This window comes from Mirounga leonina, unplaced genomic scaffold, assembly GCF_011800145.1.
Source record: "Mirounga leonina isolate KUSES-001 unplaced genomic scaffold, KU_Mleo_1.0 Mir_126, whole genome shotgun sequence".
In the NCBI taxonomy this organism is placed as follows: Eukaryota; Metazoa; Chordata; class Mammalia; order Carnivora; family Phocidae; genus Mirounga; species Mirounga leonina.
The window spans coordinates 35,237,476-35,256,904 of NW_023270314.1; the positions used below are offsets into that span (position 1 = coordinate 35,237,476).

The following is a 19,429-nucleotide window of genomic DNA, read 5'->3' on the forward strand; positions in this document are numbered from 1 at the left end:
GTCAGAGACTAGAGTCTTTGATATCATAAAAATAGCAATAATAAAGTTAGAGTAGAATCATAGGAAGGACAACAAAAATGAGGAGAGTTTTTGAAGGCACTGAGAGGACAGGGCAATGTAAGGATCATCTACATGTGTATTGAAATCAACAAATGTATGACAGAAGTAGTTCTGGGGACAGTCATCTGGGCTCTTAACTCCACAAGGAATGAGTAGAAATGATCCAGGGGACTGGTAGAAAACTTTAAAAAGGGACAATGAATGAGAGAAGCAGATGATATGGGATTCTAAGCAGGGCTTTTTGGGCAAGAAAGAAGGAGAATACTATGGAGGCATCAAGAAGCAAGAAGGACAACTACCCTGCCACCAGGCCCAGTGTCCAGAGGGGGTCTGAACAAACTCCAGGAGAAGCAATTAGAGCAAGGTTTCAAATGCATTAAGAAGGGGAAGAAGGAGTACCTGGGTGGCTCAGCCAGTTAAACGTTTGCCTTCAGCTCAGGTCATGATCCCAGGGTCCTGGGATCGAGCCCCATGATCAGTGGGGAGTATGCTTCTCCCTCTGCCCCTCCTCCCTGCTCGGGCTCTCTCTCTCTCTCAAAGAAATAAATAAAATCTTAAAAAAGAAAGAACGGGAAGGAAACATTCAGTGAAGAGATGAACACTACAGGAGACTTTGCTGATGACTGGCAATGAATTCCAGAGGGCAGAGTGGGAAGGTTTTTCGAGTTAAGTATCGATAGAAATGGAGTCAGAAAATGGAGCACCCAGAACTGTATTAATCAAGGATTCCTGGACTTCTTTTGGTTAGTGCCATAAATGCGACCTATGGGCATGATTAGACCTGAGGGTCTCCGGGCAAATAGTGTTGGGGAGATGGTAAATGTTGGGGATGGGGATGCACAGAGAGATCTTGGCAAGAGCACATAGAGTTCTGCTTCTATTCATGCACATAGTACAACAGAAATCTGTATTTAATCCGAGTTTGGATTTGGCCATGTGAGGAGCATAGAGGGAGAAAAAGGCTAAGTATAAATAAGGAAGTGGTTTTAATTAGGAATCTGAGGGAACTTTGGACATGAGTGGAATGAGTGATAAACAAACAATAGGTTGAATGGGAGGTCCGGGTGGGAGATGGTGAAAGAAATGGTGGAGTCGGGAGGAGATCTGAAGGAATAAACTAGAAAAATAAGAGTTAGTGGTCAGAAAATAAATGCTTAAAATTAAATTTTTTTTTTGCAGTTATTAGTCATATCAAGAATTTTGAGGATTCTAGGCCTCTTTGTGTGTCAGAAACACTTTGGCAGACTGTAAATGTCTTGAGAATGCTGCAAATAATGCTTTCACATACATAAAATATAATACATAGAATTAAAGGAAAACCAAGTATGTTGAAATACATTTATAAAAATATCAAGGAAGCAAATATATGTTTATTATATTTATTAACACATTAGTGTATTTATTAGCACATTAATTTTTATTATTATTTATTTATTTATTTAAGAGAGAGAGAGAGAGCACACAGAGGGAGAGGCAGAGGGAAAAGCAGACTCTCTGCTGAGCGGAGAGCCTGACGTGGGGCTCGATCCCAGGACCCTGAGATGACCTGAGCTGAAGGCAGACGCTTAATACAGTGAGCCACCCAGGCCCCTTATAGGCACACTGAAAACAAGAACTAAGATCAAGTCTAATATCATACTTTTGAAGAAGTGATAGTGTAACAGCTGAAATATTATATAAGAATATCTGTGGATGTTATTGGTGATAGTGATTTATTGCTTCAATTCATATTTGAAGGGATAATGAATTTGATTTAAAAATTAGTGAAAATTACCATTTATTTTTTCTCATTCAAGTTTCAGGGAATACTCGGGTTCTAATTCACACTCAAGTCTGTGAATTCTGTCTGGGCTGTGATCATGAACAGGTGACAAGATCATCAAGAAAGAAGAATTAAGAGGCCAGGGCATTGGAAGGATCATCTATCTACACAGATGTTGATATCCAAAGAATTCACAACTTTCGGGCACATCTGGACTTTGAAGCATCGCCTATGGGCTAAGGGTCTCCAAGCTAGTCCTCTGTAACACTCTTCCTGCTTCTTAAGGCCTGGTGACTAAGGCTGGTGATTTGCTTTAGAGCTGAGAGTCAATTATATAGGCCTGGACTGGTAGGTTATCGAAGAAAGACAACTAGCTGGAGAAATTCATACACTTGGAACATGTTCTAAATGATTTATTTCCTCTTGGTCTGGCTCATTTTGCAGAAGGTGACTGTAAAAAGTGCCTCTGGAATGTCTTTTGTTTCACTGCTTTGCTCTCATACTGTGAATAATCTACTGAGGGGCCTGCTTCTAGCCTTACCTAACTTTGGGAAGTACTTTGAGATGTAAACATTCCTTTCATAAATCACTAAAGCTGGTCCCTAAGGTAGTATCAAATGGACCATTTTAATATGTTGATATATCACTTTCCAGTTTAAGTGTTTTATATTCCTTCTTATTATAGCATTAAAGGTTTCCAGTTCTATTTGTGAGAGAGTCCCAGGGATTTAGTTTTAACAATGACAAACTCACTTTCTTTTCTAAATAGTTTTAATATTTGTGTTACTGTGGGCAAATATCAAGCCTCCAGAGCAAAAACTTAAAATTCAACTCTCTTTCTCAGCACAAACAATTATCTTTATATTTTCCTGAGAAGGTTACAAATTTCAACATAGCCTATAATGGTCCAAAGGAAAATTAATTTTGAAATGGTGTTTTGATGGCTGATGTGTATATCATTAAAGATAATATAATTATTTTAATTCACTTATTTGTTGCTTTTATTTAAGGAGAAAATATAAAACAATATCCCATGATTTGAGGGGAGGTACATCTGTCCTAATATTCCTTCCTTAGGATTATAGAGTATTTCCACTCCATTTGTGTGTAGAGAATAGATATCTTAATGTACTTTTTATGCCACTAATGTATTGAGCTTACTAATAATTAGTTATACATATAAGATATGCCATTGCACAAGATTATTCATTTTCTCATTACCAATTTATTGATGCAAAATATTATGACCCATCATAAAATTTGTTGAAACTTTATAACTATATTCCACAAAGCTTGGAATTATGCAAACAAGATGAAAAAATAGATTACTATTTAGTAAAACCGGAATTTTGTTCATATCTAAAATTCAGAAAAATAAAGCTTATCTTTGAATGAAGGTATCTCTCTTAGGACCATCAGTTCATTTTCTGAAACTTCTTCTGTGTAATTACATTTCAAAAATGATAAATTCCTCCCTCCACCAACCCCCAGTTTGTTCTCTATTGTTGAGTCGGGGGGGGGGCAGGGATGGGCTAGATGGGTGATGGGTATTAAGAGGGCACTTATTCTTTTTTTTTTTTTTTAAGATTTTACTTATTTATTCAACAGAGAGAGACAGCGAGAGAGGGAACACAAGCAGGGGGAATAGGAGAGGGAGAAGCAGGCTTCCCACTGAGCAGGGAACCCTGTGCAGGGCTTGATCCCAGTGCTCAATCCCAGGACTCGATCCCAGGACCCTGGGATCATGACCTGAGCTGAAGGCAGACGCTTAACGACTGAGCCACCACCCAGGCGTCCCAGGAGGGCACGTGTTATGATGAGCACTGGGTATTGTATGTAAGTGATGAATCACTGAATTCTACTCCTGAAGCCAATATTGAACTGTACATTAACTAACTAGAATTTAAATAAAAATTTGAAGGAAAAAAATGATAAATTCCTTTAATTTTCAACTCTTCTTTTCTACAGCAGTTACTTATATAGGAGTCCCTTTTCATGCTAGGTTCCTTTAGCAATACTCTTTCCAGATTCTACCCTCCTAGTATAACTTTCTAAATTTAGAAAACACCACTAAATGCAGCCTTTGAGGGAAAGGGGTTGTCTCATAGATTTGGGTACTGTAGAGTATCTAATCTAAAATACAAAACAAAGCAAAAACATTTACAATTTTCCCATGATAGTAATTACTTAAACTGTTCCTTAAACATTTCTATTTATCCATTTAAATATTCTTTAACAGTGGTAGTGCTAAATATATATGTTTAATGATAAACCTGTGTTTACTGACTTTGGATCATAGTTCTCTCAATTTAATATAATCCTTGGTAATTTGCTCAACATTATTTATCCTTGTTTTAATCTCAAAATTGACATTGATTACCATTCCTTATTACTTCAATAAAAACAATCCTGCTTAAATTATCTGCTCTTGAGGCTAACTTTGTATCTTTCCTGTAACTTTTCATGCCTCTACTGTACTTTTATGAAGCTGTTCTTTGACCTACTTTCCTCGTCTTCATTTTTCTATATCCTCATTTATTTATTGTATTTATTTACCTATTATTCACCTTGTTACTTAACTTTTGATATTAAATAGAAATCCTTTTCTATTTCCTTGCCAATACACTCTCCAGTTTTTGCTCAGATGTTCACTCCCCAAAGAAAGTTTTACCATCCCCAGACCTGAGATAAATCTTGATCACTTTGAGCAAATGGCATTTTACTAGTTTAACAAACCCAATTCTAGACAATATGGAAAAGATTTTCTGAGAGTCTCTGGTAAAGGTCCTTCATTTTAAGATGGAGCTTGAATGGAGACAGACCCCTTCTTCCTTGGACATTATAAGGTCTGCATGCAATAATTCCTAGTTCTGTTGTAGCCATATTATAACCACGGAGAGGACGAGCCTTAAATGAACTTGATTCTGAGACATCTCATGTGGAGATGCAGGGGGTTGGGAGGAAATTTTTGAGATGCTGATTTCACTAAGGCCTAAAGACCACCTATTTCTTAAGCAATTTTGAGCTGAGGGTTTGTTACTGACAGCTGAAAACATTTTAATAGATACAAACTCTCCACTCAGCTATTTAAATTATTCTGTAACTAGAAGTAATGAATCCTTGTTTCCCTTGATCTCCTATATTAACCACACAAGCTGCCAACTTTGGGCAACGCCAACAACCATCTGCTATCTCTCTATCCAGGCTAGTATGAATTGCAGATAGTTACATAATTATGCCACTTGGTTCTCTGACAAATTTGTAATCTGACCTCAGCTGTTTTCTCAGTTTTGTTAGATGATGACTCTTCTTTTTTTTTAAATCTATCTCCACCTGGATGACTAATGGACATAGCATGAACTGGCACGTCAAAATTTGAACTCCTTATTTTCCCCGATCATCTATTTTTAGCAGATGATTCTGTTAAAGTAGATTATTCTGTTGGCCATTTCAGTAGATGATTCTGTTCGTTAATCTAAATTCTTTGAATTATGCCAAGTCCTCTTTCACATCCCTTATCAAATCATCAGAAAATATTGTTGGGTCTTGTTCCAAATAAATCCTGACTATATTTCTCACTTCTGCTGTGACCATACCTGTCAAAGCTGACTTCATCTCCTCCTTGGACTATCACCTTTTGGCTTCTAATTGCTCTCCCTGTTTCTAGAAATTCAGAGACTTTTTCCCCCCACCATTCATGAGATTTCTACTTCCTTCCAATGAACAGATAAAATAAGACTTGTAAAATATAAATCTGATCATGCCATTTCCCATCTTAAAATGCTTCAATAGCTTCTCATCATATTTAAGTAAAATCCAAATTCTTTAAGCAGGACCTGGAAACCTTGTGATGATTCAGGTTCCATCTACTTTTCTACATTAATTTTGTCCACTCTCCCCCTGCCTTGCTCAACCCCAATAACATTGGTCTCCTTGCTGTTCCTTGAGAATCCAAACATATTCCTAGAATAGGGTTTTGTATTGTTCTAATAGGAGTACTTGTCCTCCAGATAACTGCATGGACCATTCACTCACTTCATTTGATTCTCTTTTCCAGTGTTATCCCATCAGAGCAAGCCATTCCTTCCACTCATATTGAAAACACAGCCCTTGCTGTCTTCCATCACTATTTACCCACCTCCCTCTGCTTTACTTTCTTCTTCAGATATTATCACTATCTGTTGTTATATATTGATTGATCTTGCCTCCTCTCTTTAGAATGCAAGCTCTGTGAGGTTGGCTTAGAGATATAAGACCTCCGCCCACACTCTTTTATGGAAGTTTTTCTCTCGAAATTACCAATAACTTTGTTATGGGCTGAATTTTGTCCCTTCAAAATCCCATGTGGAAGCCCTAACCCATAGTACCTCAGAATGTGACTATATTTAGAGATAGTCATTAAAGAGGTAATTAAGTTAAAATAAGGTCATTAGGTCAGCTCTAATCCAGTATGACTGGTGTACTTATAAGAAGAAAAATCAGGACACAAACACACCCAGAGGGAAGACTACATGAAGATAGGGAGAAGACAGCCATCTATAATCCAAGGAAAAGGGCCTCAGAAGAAGCCAACCCTACTGACATCTTGATCTCAGCCTTCTAACCTCCAGAACAGTGAGGGTAAATTCTATCGTTTAAACCGCCTAGTCTGTGGTACTTCATTATGGTAGCCCTAGCAAGCTAATACACACCTGTAAAATGACAACTTCAGTAAACTTTCTTACTCCTCCACTTCTTCAACCCCATTTTAACTTTTACAACTTTGAAATAAGTTATGTAAATTAGTATTTTAAAAACTATAATTTAACAACAACTACTACAACAGAACACCTGCATACTTAGCAGTCAGTCAAAGACATAACATTGTCACCACCCTATCAGCCTCTTTCTGATTGCCCTCTGCCCTCTCACAAGGCAATACTGTACCGAATTTTGTGTTAATTATTCTTCTTTTTGGGAAGTTTTACATGTCATATGTATACCTCTTTAAACACTGCCTCATTATTTTCTGCTTTTGGACTTCATAAGTGGACTTAAATTGTATCTATTGTTCTATGGCTTGTTCACATGCAATAAATATTTGAAGTGTTTTATAATGAGAATTCATTATTTTGCATAAAAATGAACCATATTTATCTAGCACAATAACACTGAAATGCAAGCTTGAAAAAATATTTGCTACAAATATGGCATGGAAATGTTAATAACCTTGCTTTATAAATTGATCATAAAATGTTAAGGAAAATTATTAACATTAAACAGAGAAAAGAACATCAACAGACTTCCAAGAAATGAATATATAAGTAGCTATTAAATATATTAATATACTCATCTTAATAGTAATTAAAAATAATAAAAATTTTGAGAGAGTGTTTTTGCTTAATTAAAAAGAATTTCTGAATACTAAAATGCTAGTAAAAATTCTTTAATGATAAAATATGGACATTGCTGTTTGGATAGCAATTTGGCAATTATCAAATATTTGCCAAGTCTTTGAAAGGTTCTGCCTTCTAATCCAGTAATTTTACTTCTAGGAAACTTTTCTAAAAAAATTGGAAATTCTGAATAAAAGGTTTTATATACATTATGATCTTGTCATAACCCTGAAAAAGAAAATGTGGAGAGTAACTAAATGTAGTAGCCACATTGTTATCTGTGATTATTGGTGATCAAGTGGTATTAATCATTATTTTCTGTATCTTGGGTAAATCCCCTTTTAGATATTTTTGTGATATAGCTTCAGTAATTACAGATTTTCTTGTCCTATAATTTTAATGGTGTTTCTAATAATATGAATTTCTATATCATGAAATCAATTCAGAAGTGAAGAGCCATTTTACTTATTTTCTTTAACTTCTTTTAACATTTCCAAAAATCCAGGTTTGGCTGGGGTTTTCTTGTTAGTTTTGATATTATCATGTAAACATACTTATTTTTGGAGAAAGTGTGCTGCGTTTCTTCTGGGAATTTCAGCAGCATTTCTTGTGCTTTCTCTGTTCGAATTCTGTCTGTCTCTGAGGTAAAAGGGTGATATCTACACTTCCTAGATGCTCTTGCCCGAGAGTCAGGGTGGGGAACTGGAAGGGCATGGAAACACAGAAGGCACTGCTGTTCTTGCAGGGAGGGGCAGGGCTCTGGGCCTCTAGGGTGTCTGAGGTACCAGGGGTGCCAGTGCCCTCAGGGCTTCCCCTGTGGTTCCCCCACTTGGATGCTGCAGGCAGATGGACCACCAGCAGGGGTTCCTTACAACTGCAATTTCTTGTTTTTCTCAAAGCCAGCAGACATTCACTCTAACAACTCCTACAAAAGGTTTTGTTTTCTCTTTTAAGAACCTAATTCAATACTTGATTAAACTATCCAGATACATTTCATCTTTCCTGAAACATAATCATCTTTCACTGAAAGAGGAGAGAAAAGGAAGAACTTTAGAGAAAGCTATCGGTTGATCCTATGAGCTAGATTTTATCAGAAACTAGTTCAAACACTACAGAATTGATCAGAGATCCATAATATATTGACTAGTACAATGGTGAATTCGCTCCCCATCACAGATAGTGTTTAAACTGAGGCTGAGGGAATATAAGCCGTGAATGTCTCGCGGGAAGTCCAACCCTTGGAAAGGAGTCAAAGAAGATGATCTAGACATTTTTCTCCAGCAACTTTATTATTTTGCTTTTCCAATCTTTTTATTACTAAATCTTACATATTTTGATAATTCATATCAGAAACATTCTAAAATGTACATTTTCCTCTCGGAAGTGTATAAAATGTCTCCCTATCCATTCTTTAGTCATCAGTCCTGGAAAATGTCTGGTAATTTACTTTGCATCTTAGAGCAGTAAAAAACTTAAGTTATCCCATAAATTGATTCTTTCTGGAAGGGAAACTGCTTATTTTGATGGGCTGTCAGACTTGTTCTCTTCTTACCAACTCTCCTTTGTTCCACCCCACTGTATTGTCTACACTACACCAAAAATGATCTTCAATCAGGTTGCATCACTCATCCCTGTATGAGTGTAATGTATTCCACTGAGGCGTTTCCCAACCTAATTATTTCTAAGTCTAAATAGATGAAGAAAATAATATGTTGGGATTGTTGTGTTAATTTCCTAGTAGCTAAAAGAAACCTTGGAGAAGATCTAGGAAAACCCAAGTTAGTTTAGATGCAGAGGTGTTATCTTTAAGTCAAATTCAGAGATGCACAAAATATTATTTTGTTCAGATAATTTCTCCTCTATTTCCATGCTTGTTACAAAACTAGAAGTGTTAAGTACAGCTGTAATGTTGGAAAAGATTTTAAGTTCAAAGTTAATGAAATCTGAATTAATTTTATTTTAGAATTTATTTTATTTTATTATTTTTATTATTTTAGAGAGGGAGACAGAGAGGGTGGGGAGGGGCAGAGAGAGAGAGAGAATCTTCAGCAGGCTCCCTGCCCAAAGGAGAGCCCAACGTGGAGCTCGATCTTACAACCCTGAGATCATGACCTGAGCCAAAATCAAGAGTTGGATATTTAACCGATTGAGCCACCCCAAGTGCTCCTAGAGGTAATTTTAAATGTAAGCTGTTTGTCAGCCTAGAAATACATAGGCTGAATTTGTCCACTTGAACTCTCAAATTGATCCCACACAGAACATAGCAAAGGAGAAAACAAACTATTTGATTACTTCAAAATAGTTGGAGAGATAGCATTTCCTAAATAATAATATTTGATTGTGCCATAATCACAAATATATGTTTTTAAAGTTATGATGATGGACTTATAAGAATGGGTTAGTGTACAAGATTAGATGTTCAAAATAACTTCGGTTTTTGAAATGTTTACAGAAGTATCTGCAAACGTGATGATGTCAATATAGCATTTTGATTTCATAATGTATGGATTAAATCTAAACATCCCAACTATCCTCTTAGTCCTTTTATACTGCACTACTTACTTAGGTACTAGAAAAGGGAACCTGTGAGTAATGGAGTTAACATCTAAAGGTTGCACCTAGAGAATGGCTTCCTAGCCCTTCCTCTCCTGCTACTGGGAAGAAGAGGACAAAGTGAAAACATAAAATGTGTTTTTCATCAGTGTTTAAATCAGTGGCTTTGGTTATATAGTCTAACTTAATAACGTGGAGTTACCAAAAGTAGTAGGTTAAATGATGAGATTACATCATCTCTGGTAACATCAGAATAAATTACAGATTTATTAGAAGCTACAAAATCAAAACAATGAGTATATAGCAACTTTAAATCAAATGGAAAAGATGCCTTGTTCTTTTAGAACCCACCCTAGACTTCACCACTGCCCTCTTTCCAGTCCAGTCCAGACCATCAACATCTTTTAATCATTCTATAATAATAACCTTGTAATTCATCTCCTTACATCTTTCTTCCCTACTATATATATTTTCCACAATCACCAAAGTGATTTTTCAAGTGCAAAGATCTGATCATGTTACTCCTACCACCTTAAAGTTTTCAAATGATTATGACTTGCCCTTAGGAAGAAGTCTGGCCTCTAAAATGCTCTTAAAATTCTTTCTTGATTTGACCAAGATATCTGTTGTCTGTTTAAAACTAGAAAGAAAAATAAAAGCTCAAAATATACACATTCATAAAATAATGAATTGTATGCTTCTTGAGGATATTTAGTTACGATCACAGATGCTTGATAATCTAAATTCTAAAATTTATAGTGAATATGTAATAAGGCAAACTAGCTTATTAAAATTGATATTCAAAATATTTTGTAGCTATTTGCACTTTCTTAATTTAGCTCACATTGATAAATGAAAACAAAAGATTCTTAAAAGACAATATGGAATTTCTTAGGGATAGTATATTTCTGATGAATCATTTGTGGTGTTATATTTGCCTAGATGTGAGCTGTAAATATCTGATAGGGAATGATGTATTAAGACAGCAGTAACAGTGTTCAGGTCAGAGAGGAGTGGAGAAGCAAGCTACCATGTCTAATAATTTTCTAGACTATCTCTCATGAAGTCTTAAGCTTTGTAAGAATCAAATTGTGGATTAGCACATGGCATAACACAAACCATGTGCTTAATGGGGAAGTATATCAACATTCTAGACAAATGAACTGTAATTTAAGTTACCCAAACTGTTCTTATAACTAAATTTTATTCTATGCAGAAATCATAAATTCATTTAACAATTATTTGTTAAAACACTGTTATGTGCCAAATATGTCCCCTAGGAACTGGGGATTCAAAGGTTAAAGAAGTCAGACAAGAGCTTGTTCCCATGAAGCTTATGTTCAAGTAAGGATGGAGACAGACAATAAGCAGTATAAATTAATAAGTAAGATAATTTTGAATAGTTATAAATATTATGAATAAAAGAGTGACATAGAATAGGGGGCTTTCTTAAATTGCTGTCCATACAAATCTTCTCTGAGTAGGTAACATCAGAGCAGAAAGAAAAATGACAAGAAGGAACCTGCCATGCCAAGATTCAGAGAATTCTAGGTAGCAGCAAGAACAAGTACAGATGGTTCAAGGTCAGGATAACATTGGTGCACGTTCAAGAAGAGAAAGAAGATCAGTGGAACAAAGATGAAATCACTTAATTGAGACAAGAGAGTTTGGCCAGATTATTATAGAGCACTATAGGCCATGGTAAGGAAATTAGATTTTATCCTATGGGATGTCTTTCTAAGCAGAGAATTGCATGATTTGATTTATGTATAAGAAGATCCCTTTGGTTGCTGAATAGCGAATGGAGGCCAAAACCGGAAGTCAAGAGAATCATTAGAATCACAGTAGGGCCAGCAAGGGATACTAGTGATGTGGAATAGGACAGATGTGGAAATTTAGGCATTTAATGTATATTTATTGAATGAATAAATAAATGAGTGAATAAATGAACAGCAGATGCTATTATTAACATTAAAATCTAGCAATGTACTTTCTTCCTGACTACATATTTTAGTCATGAAAATAGAAACTAGGGAAAGTATTAAGTCTTTTAAATTTATAAGAAAGCCTAAAATTTCCGTTTGCATTTACATGTTTCTCTCATTACAAATAATTTAAACAATTTGCAAATAAACCTAAGTTAAGAAAATTTTAGAATGGTATTATCCACCAAACATCTGACATTTCCTAATGTTAATTGTATAGTTTCTTTGTACAGTCATAGTTAGAATAAGAAATAAGTAATAGAAATTCTGCCTTGGGCGCCTGGGTGGCTCAGTTGGTTAAGCGACTGCCTTCGGCTCAGGTCTTGATCCTGGAGTCCCTGGATCGAGTCCCGCATCAGGCTCCCTGCTCGGCAGGGAGCCTGCTTCTCCCTCTGACCCTCCTCCCTCTCATGCTGTCTCTCATTCTCGCTCTCAAATAAATAAAAAATCTTTAAAAAAAAAATAAATAAAAAAGAAAAAGAAAGAAATTCTGCCTTAATAAGAACGTTGTCCATTAGTTGGCAAAAAGGGGGAACTATACTGAATATATTTGAGTTTTCTAAAAAAAAAAGCATACTCTGTGCCTTCTGTACGTGGGCTATTTCCACTGGGCTGTCAGAGGGTAACCGCGGTGTGCTGTGAGTGGTCCCTACCGCCTCCCAACAGCCAACTGCTAATTTTTTTAGGAAATTTATGAACAAGTTGTTAAAAAACACTGTTATTAAAATTGAAATTACATAAAATTCTTAATTAATGAGAAAGTCTAAAACACAGGGAGTAAATTCTCAAAACTCATCACTTCCTAATTATTTTACTGCATTTTAATGTTATCAATACTCTTAAGGTTATGCCTGTAACACAACATTACTGCATTAATGGTGTGTTACTCAGCATCCCTTCTTGGCTCCACACTGAGTGATGTCATGTGGGAAGTTTGAAATCAGACATGATGGAAATATTTACACCACAGAAATTGGCAAATGAAACCAGGGCTCCCCCTACCCCAGGAGAGCGTGTTGTCTCACATTAACTGGCACGTCACAAGTTATACCTATGCTGATGCTCCTGTCACTACGTCAGCATCTCCAGCTACAAACTTCTGTAGTCTAAACCCATGAAACTGGGTTCAGCTCCACATTAGGGATGATAAATGAAGAGTAAGGAAATGAAGAGAGCAACAGTGGGCTATGACAGACTTCTTGACAGGGAAGGTCAGTTTTCAAAAGCAATTTACTGGGTTAGTTTGCACCTCACCACCCTTGAAATAATGTCCACATTTCCCTCTCATTTCCTTTAGTGGAACAGCCTGAGTTAAGTGTGAAACTACTGGAAGTATGTGCTATCAAAGTTCAGAATGTAGAAAGTGTTTTAAAAACAAAAAGATGCCATTTTCTCCTAGCAAATTAGTAATGGCTAAAAAAGAAGAGACTAACATCCGAGTAGTGCAGTGGGAAGATTAATTTATAAAAAATGTATTCAAAATAGCATTTTATTATAGTGAAAACTGAAATGGGTAGATAAATTTTGTACATTTGTTTGATGTACATTGTTTGATGTACATTATGTACATTTTGTACATAATTAAAATTATGTATAATTTTAAGTGAAATTTACAAAATTTTGAATGACATGGGGACTGACTGTTCATGTAACATGATTCATAAAAGTTGGATATAACATGATACATTTAATAGAAACAAAACTATAAAATTACATATGTTTATAAGAGAACTAGAAGTAAATTCCACTGAACATTAATTGTAGCTACTTTAGACTATTTGGAATATGACTGATTTTTTTTCCTTTCAAATTTTGGTAATTTCCAAAATTTCTAAAGAGACATTATAATAATGTCTAAACTAAAAAAAAAATTCAATGTAAACTAAATTTATGAGAAAACCTATTTAAACAATTTGTAAATAAATCCAAACTTAAATAAGAAAATTCTAGAATGGTACTATTCACCAAATATTTGACATTTCCAAGTGTAAATTCTACAGTTTCTTTGTTCAGTTAGGGTCAGACTAAAAATTTTAGCATTCAAGAATTGATTATTAGTTAAATATCTAACATATTCATCTATTTAGCTATAAATCAGCATTGTTTTCTAAATCAGTTATTCTTCTCTTTAATTCAGCATCTCGTAGAATTTCAGAGTCTCATAAAACTCTCAAATTAACATCAATTTTAATTCATTATAATTAGACTATATCATGCAGGGTGAGGAAAAAGTATCAACATTTAAATAATAGAGTTCTACAAATCCCAAAAAGAGAGGAGGTCACTGGCTCAAGTATTTATTTTGGATTAGCCAGTGCTGTGAGAAATAGAGTTTGCAGAAAAAGAACACATATGCTGAGGCACAGAGAGAGATGGTAAAGGAAGGAGCTACCATCTACTGTCTTTCTATTTTATTACTATATTAATATGTGTAGGACAAAGAAAAAGGAGTTAAGAGAGTATTAATAGTAGTCCAGTGAATTTCCTTTTGTTATAAGAGAAGTTTGGATATTATTATCTAATGGTCTAGTGTTATGTAAAAGTATAATGCATTATGGTATTTTTTTAAAAGATTTTATTTATTTATTTGAGAGAGAGAGAATGAGAGAGAGCACATGAGAGGGGGGAGGGTCAGAGGGAGAAGCAGACTCCCTGCCGAGCAGGGAGCCCGATGTGGGACTCGATCCAGGGACTCCAGGATCATGACCTGAGCCGAAGGCAGTCACTTAACCAACTGAGCCACCCAGGTGCCCCATTATGGTATTTTTTTTAACTGAAGTATAGTTGACACACAATGTTACAAGTATACTACATGGTGATTCAACAAGTATGTATGTTATGCTATGCTCACCATAAGTGTAGCGACCATCTGTTACCATGCAATGCTATTACCATACCTGCATTATGGTATTTTAATTATGCTTTGTCATCCAGATAATAATCAAAAAGAATGAGGTATGTTTAAAAGTTACTTTTGTGATTTATAACGGAAGAAATACCAAGTTTCAGGACATCCTTGACATTTCAAATTTACCTAGGAAAACATTGACATTGGTGTGCATATCAATCCTACCTTTACTCTTGAGAATCTATATGGTCTAAAAACTTACAAGTACTTAATGGAAATGTGTCTCAAATGACTGGCTTACCTGAAATTTTGACTTGAGACACTACTCCATCTCCTCCATCACTGTGTGCACGAACCTCTACAACATACTCTCCATCCCTGGGGATTGGGACTTCTATGGAGTGTTTATGAGTTGAATACAGCTTGCCATCATGCTGGCCATCAGGTCTATAGAGTACCTGAAAAAGTGCCAAAAGATGTATATTTAATAAAGTGGACTAATGAGCCAATGCCAAAACACTAAAACCATAATAAAAATGCTTTAGACTTTTATTAGTAATAAAAAAATTTTAGGAATTATGTGTAACACTAGTTGGAAAACTCATTTTTAATTCACAAAAGTTGATTTCGCCTATTTTTTAGGGTGATCCAAGGGGAAGTTCCTTAAGCATCTTTTTTTTTTTTTTTAAATGTCCTAAAATAAGGAGAGGGAAAAATGTGGGTTTTTTTTTCTTACAGAATAGGTATAAAATGAGGGCTCTTTCAACATATTGAAGTCATCTTAAAACATTGCCTCACAATTTAATTTTTTCACATTATTCCTAAAATTTGGTATCCAATAAAAGATGTGTGATATAGGGAATATATGGAAATAATCTTTTTTCCTTTTTATGTTCATTTTTGGAAGGTAACTCAATACATCAGTTTGCTGTGCATTAGGCAACACTATCTTAATCACTGCCAAACAAAAATGGATTCTTTCTCCTCTTTATGCACTGATTATTTTAACAACTCTATTCCTTAAAGCAGTTATTCTACCTATCTTGTTCAGTTGACATAGCATTTTTGTAGAATTCACTCAAGATCTTTGCACATTTCAAAATTTAACATGGTACTATGTCATTTGATTCTGTTGTATAGCTAGAATAGGAAAGCTGAATGGGTTTTGGTACAACAAACCTCAATCAAGTCCAAACATCAGTCACTCTTTGTAAGAATAAAGCCCATGTGGGGAATAATCCAGTAATCTTTTACATACCTTATACCCTGTCACTGTCGATTCATTTGATAGTGCGACCACATGATCCCAGGTGATTATGTAGCGTGAACCAGACCTTACGGAACTGATGATCCTTGGCGGCTGGCTTGGAGCTATGGAAAGTAATAATATGCAAGTGACAGCCACCGTCTCCAACTTCAGTTCTGCAAACTGCCTCAAGTCAGTGATGATAATGATGTGACAACAAGAGCTAATTTTGATGAGTGCTTACTGCACACCATACACTAGACTAAGCACTTTATGTCCTTGGGTTCATTAATGTACCCATGGCCCTGTGAGGTAGGTAATATAACTATCTTTTATTCTCTTGTCATTATTCTTTACTTAGGTTTCTTTTCCCACCAGCCTTTTGTAACTGCTGTTTTCAAGGTCATCAATCACCTCCAGTTGGCCAAATCTAATGTCACATTTTATTCTTTCAGATTTAATACTTTTGCAGCATTCCACAGAGTTGACCTTCTAATTGCTTTCTGAATCTCATTCTTTTCTTAAATTCATGTTCTTTTAACATCTGGGTTTCCTCCTACCTCTCCGGCTGCTCCTTCTCATTAACCATCCTGTCCTGGCTCCATGTCCTGTGCCTAATTTCTGGATGTTGACATGACCTAGGACTTGATCCTGAGTACCCTTCTCTCCTCTATTTATGAATTTTCCCTAAATCTTGCATCTGAGCCCATGGCTTTAATAATTCACAATTTTATCTCAGGGCTAATCTTTCTCTTGACCTCTAGAAGAATGTGTCCAATTGCCTCTCTTTACTTGAATGTCTAAAAGTCTTCTCAATTGTAATCAAGATGGAACATTTGCCATGTACCCCCAAATCTTCCTCTCTGTGGGTCTTTCCCATTTTTGGCAAATGACACAATTGGACTCCCAGTTTCTGAATCAAAAATCCAGTACTCAGTCTTCCATTCCATCTAAGCCAACATCTAAACCAGCACCAAGATGTCAAATCTTTCCACAGAAAATTTTCCACTTCTCTCTATATCCATTATCACTTAATTCCAACCACTACGTAAAATTGTCCCCCATTGGCTCTTTTATTTTTACTCTTACTCCATCACCACCCATTGTCCATCCAGAAGCCAGAATGATGTAAAAAATATATGAATTAGATATCACTCTCTGCCTTAAAATCTTCCAATGGCTCTTATGAAACTTAGAAAAAATTCTTAACTCCTAACATGACCTACAACTACGAGACCCTTCATATTTCAATCCCAGCACACTTCCTCCTTCTCACCTCCAGCCTACACCCTGGCCCCCCTGGCCTTTCTACACTTAAGGCATACCAAACTATTCCCACCTTAACGCTTTACACTAGTTACTTTCTCTACCTGAAATAATCCCTTCCCTGCCAATCGTCACATCATGTGGGTCCTTCTTATGACTCATATACTCAGATATCTGACTTAAATGGCATCTTCTCAGAGAGGCTTTTCCTGACCACTCAATTGGGGTTTAACTCCCACCCAAGTCACTTTCAATTTTATCATCTGTTTATTCATTTTATTGCCCTGTCATCTGATATTATCATACATACTTATTTGTCAGGTTTTTTTTTCCCCCCCAAGTCCTTCCATTGGGTTGTAAATCCTATGACAAGAGGCTCTGGATCTGGCTTGATCCCTTCTGTATCCTCAACCACTAGAACAGTGATGGGCACATAGTATACTTTGGATGAATGAATAAATGGAAAAAAGAACAAAGAAACGAATGTTCCTTTTACAAATTAGAAAACAGGTTTAAAGGTGTGAGGTAATTTGTCTTTCTTCACACATTTAGTAAGTGGCAAAAACAGATCTGAAACCCATATCCGACATCAAAGTCTGCCACTTTACCCCGTGTTCAGTTACCTTTTCGCCAAGTGATTTCATAAATTGTCAAACCCTAATAGTACTCATTTCTTTAAATCCTTGCAAAACTCCCTAGAGCCTCAAATATAAATTCTCTTCTTGAACCTGGGTTCAAGAAGGAGATATCAAAGTGAAGCCAGAGAGGCAAGAATGCCTGGAAGATCTAAGCAGGGTAGGCAGTCTTGTTATATAAACAGTGAGAACATACAGTAATAAGAGAGCAAACAGACTGCTACAACATTCAGCTTGCATTTGCACTGTGCACTGACAAAGGCTTATCAATAAAAGCATAGAAAATAAGCAGAATTTTAATTTTCTCATGTTACTGATGCAGTCCTATTAAAAACAATGTTAAAAATAAAAACAGAGAAGACAAATTAATTATCTAATGATACAAAATTTTGGGGGGTAGCCTTTACAAAGACAGGTTCTATAATTTTATTTCTATAGTAAAACATTAAATGTGTGAAGGCATGGTCCACATTTTTTTCACCATATACAATAACTAACAACTTTTATTTTTTTAAATCTTGGGTGATTGTCAAGGATAAAATTGAAAACTGAATGTACTAAGACTGCTAGGTAGCAAATTTCTCTCAAATGTACCTGTATCAGGATTGAATCGATATTTCTTGACAAGTCTAAAATGTAGATGTTGAAACTCACGTGCTTTCTTGGTGAAGGTCTCAATCATGTCACTGGGAGGCCCACACCCTGCACTATTGCAGGCCCTGACTTCCACAAAGTACTGGGTATCGGGCAGAAGGTTCTCTAGCCTGGCTGAGTACTCTTGGCTGGTGACTTGAACTCTGTGTGCAGCTGCTTCTTTGTCCTGGGCAGCCCGGTACCGAATCTGCAAGCATTCAAACTGAGTGAGATTCTTTCATGATTCAGACATTTCAGTTGTGAATATCCTTTTCAATTGGTTCTGACACCAGTGATGGGCGCTGAGCGTCATATACTCAAGTCTTAGTGCTACTTACACTTCTGTTAGTCAGAATATGGCAGGGCACAGAACGTAGATCTATTAAAGATGTCAAAGACAAATCAAAGGCTCACCTCATGGCCTGAAATAGTCTCACACTAACAGGAGAAAAAAAAAAACAACTGCATACAATTTACCTTCAAAATACAACACTGGTCTCTGTTTGGAAGTATTTCCACAATAATTTTTATGCTTTATTTCCTGTTTTATTACTGTTTATATGATGTCAAATTTGTTATGAGTCATTGATAAAACAGTTTGACAGGAATAAACTTTGTTTGACAGAAACAGTCATTATGTGGCCTAACCACACCAGTGTAATAACTTTCTGTGAGCTCATTTCAGAAGTATGCATGCAAAATCATTTCCTTTGAACCTATATTGAGGGCAGATATCAAAGAAAAAAATTATACCTAATAATTAGTTGAGGAACTTGTTTATCCTGAAAATAAATTTATCTTAAAAAATGTTATCCAGTTGTGATTAGAACTGGTCACTTTTACCAACCAATGTATCAATGACAGTGTTCTTTGTCTCTTAAAATTTAAGTAAAAGTTGTGAATTATGATTTTCATCCTTCTAATAAGGCTGTTTTACTGGTCAGAAATCTGTATATCTAAGGTATAAATGAAAAGGAGAGGATTGTTTATAAATATACTGGTATTTTACATATTTATTTATTTATTTATTTATTTATTTATTTATTTATTTATTTATTTATTTATT

The 19,429-nt window shown here is 35.6% G+C and overlaps 1 protein-coding gene across 3 annotated transcripts in view; it reads right to left on the reverse strand.

Annotated features, from left to right (window-relative positions):
• CNTN1 (contactin 1) overlaps positions 1–19,429 on the reverse strand; it is a 361,942-nt gene that overhangs the window by 20,939 nt on the left and 321,574 nt on the right. For all 3 annotated transcript variants that reach the window (XM_035002871.1, XM_035002873.1, XM_035002874.1), the window contains 3 exons: positions 18,385–18,571; positions 15,842–15,954; positions 14,885–15,041 (listed from right to left, as the gene is read on the reverse strand). In XM_035002871.1, the coding sequence (XP_034858762.1) occupies positions 14,885–15,041; positions 15,842–15,954; positions 18,385–18,571 (457 nt within the window). The remainder of the gene's footprint in view (positions 1–14,884; positions 15,042–15,841; positions 15,955–18,384; positions 18,572–19,429) is intronic.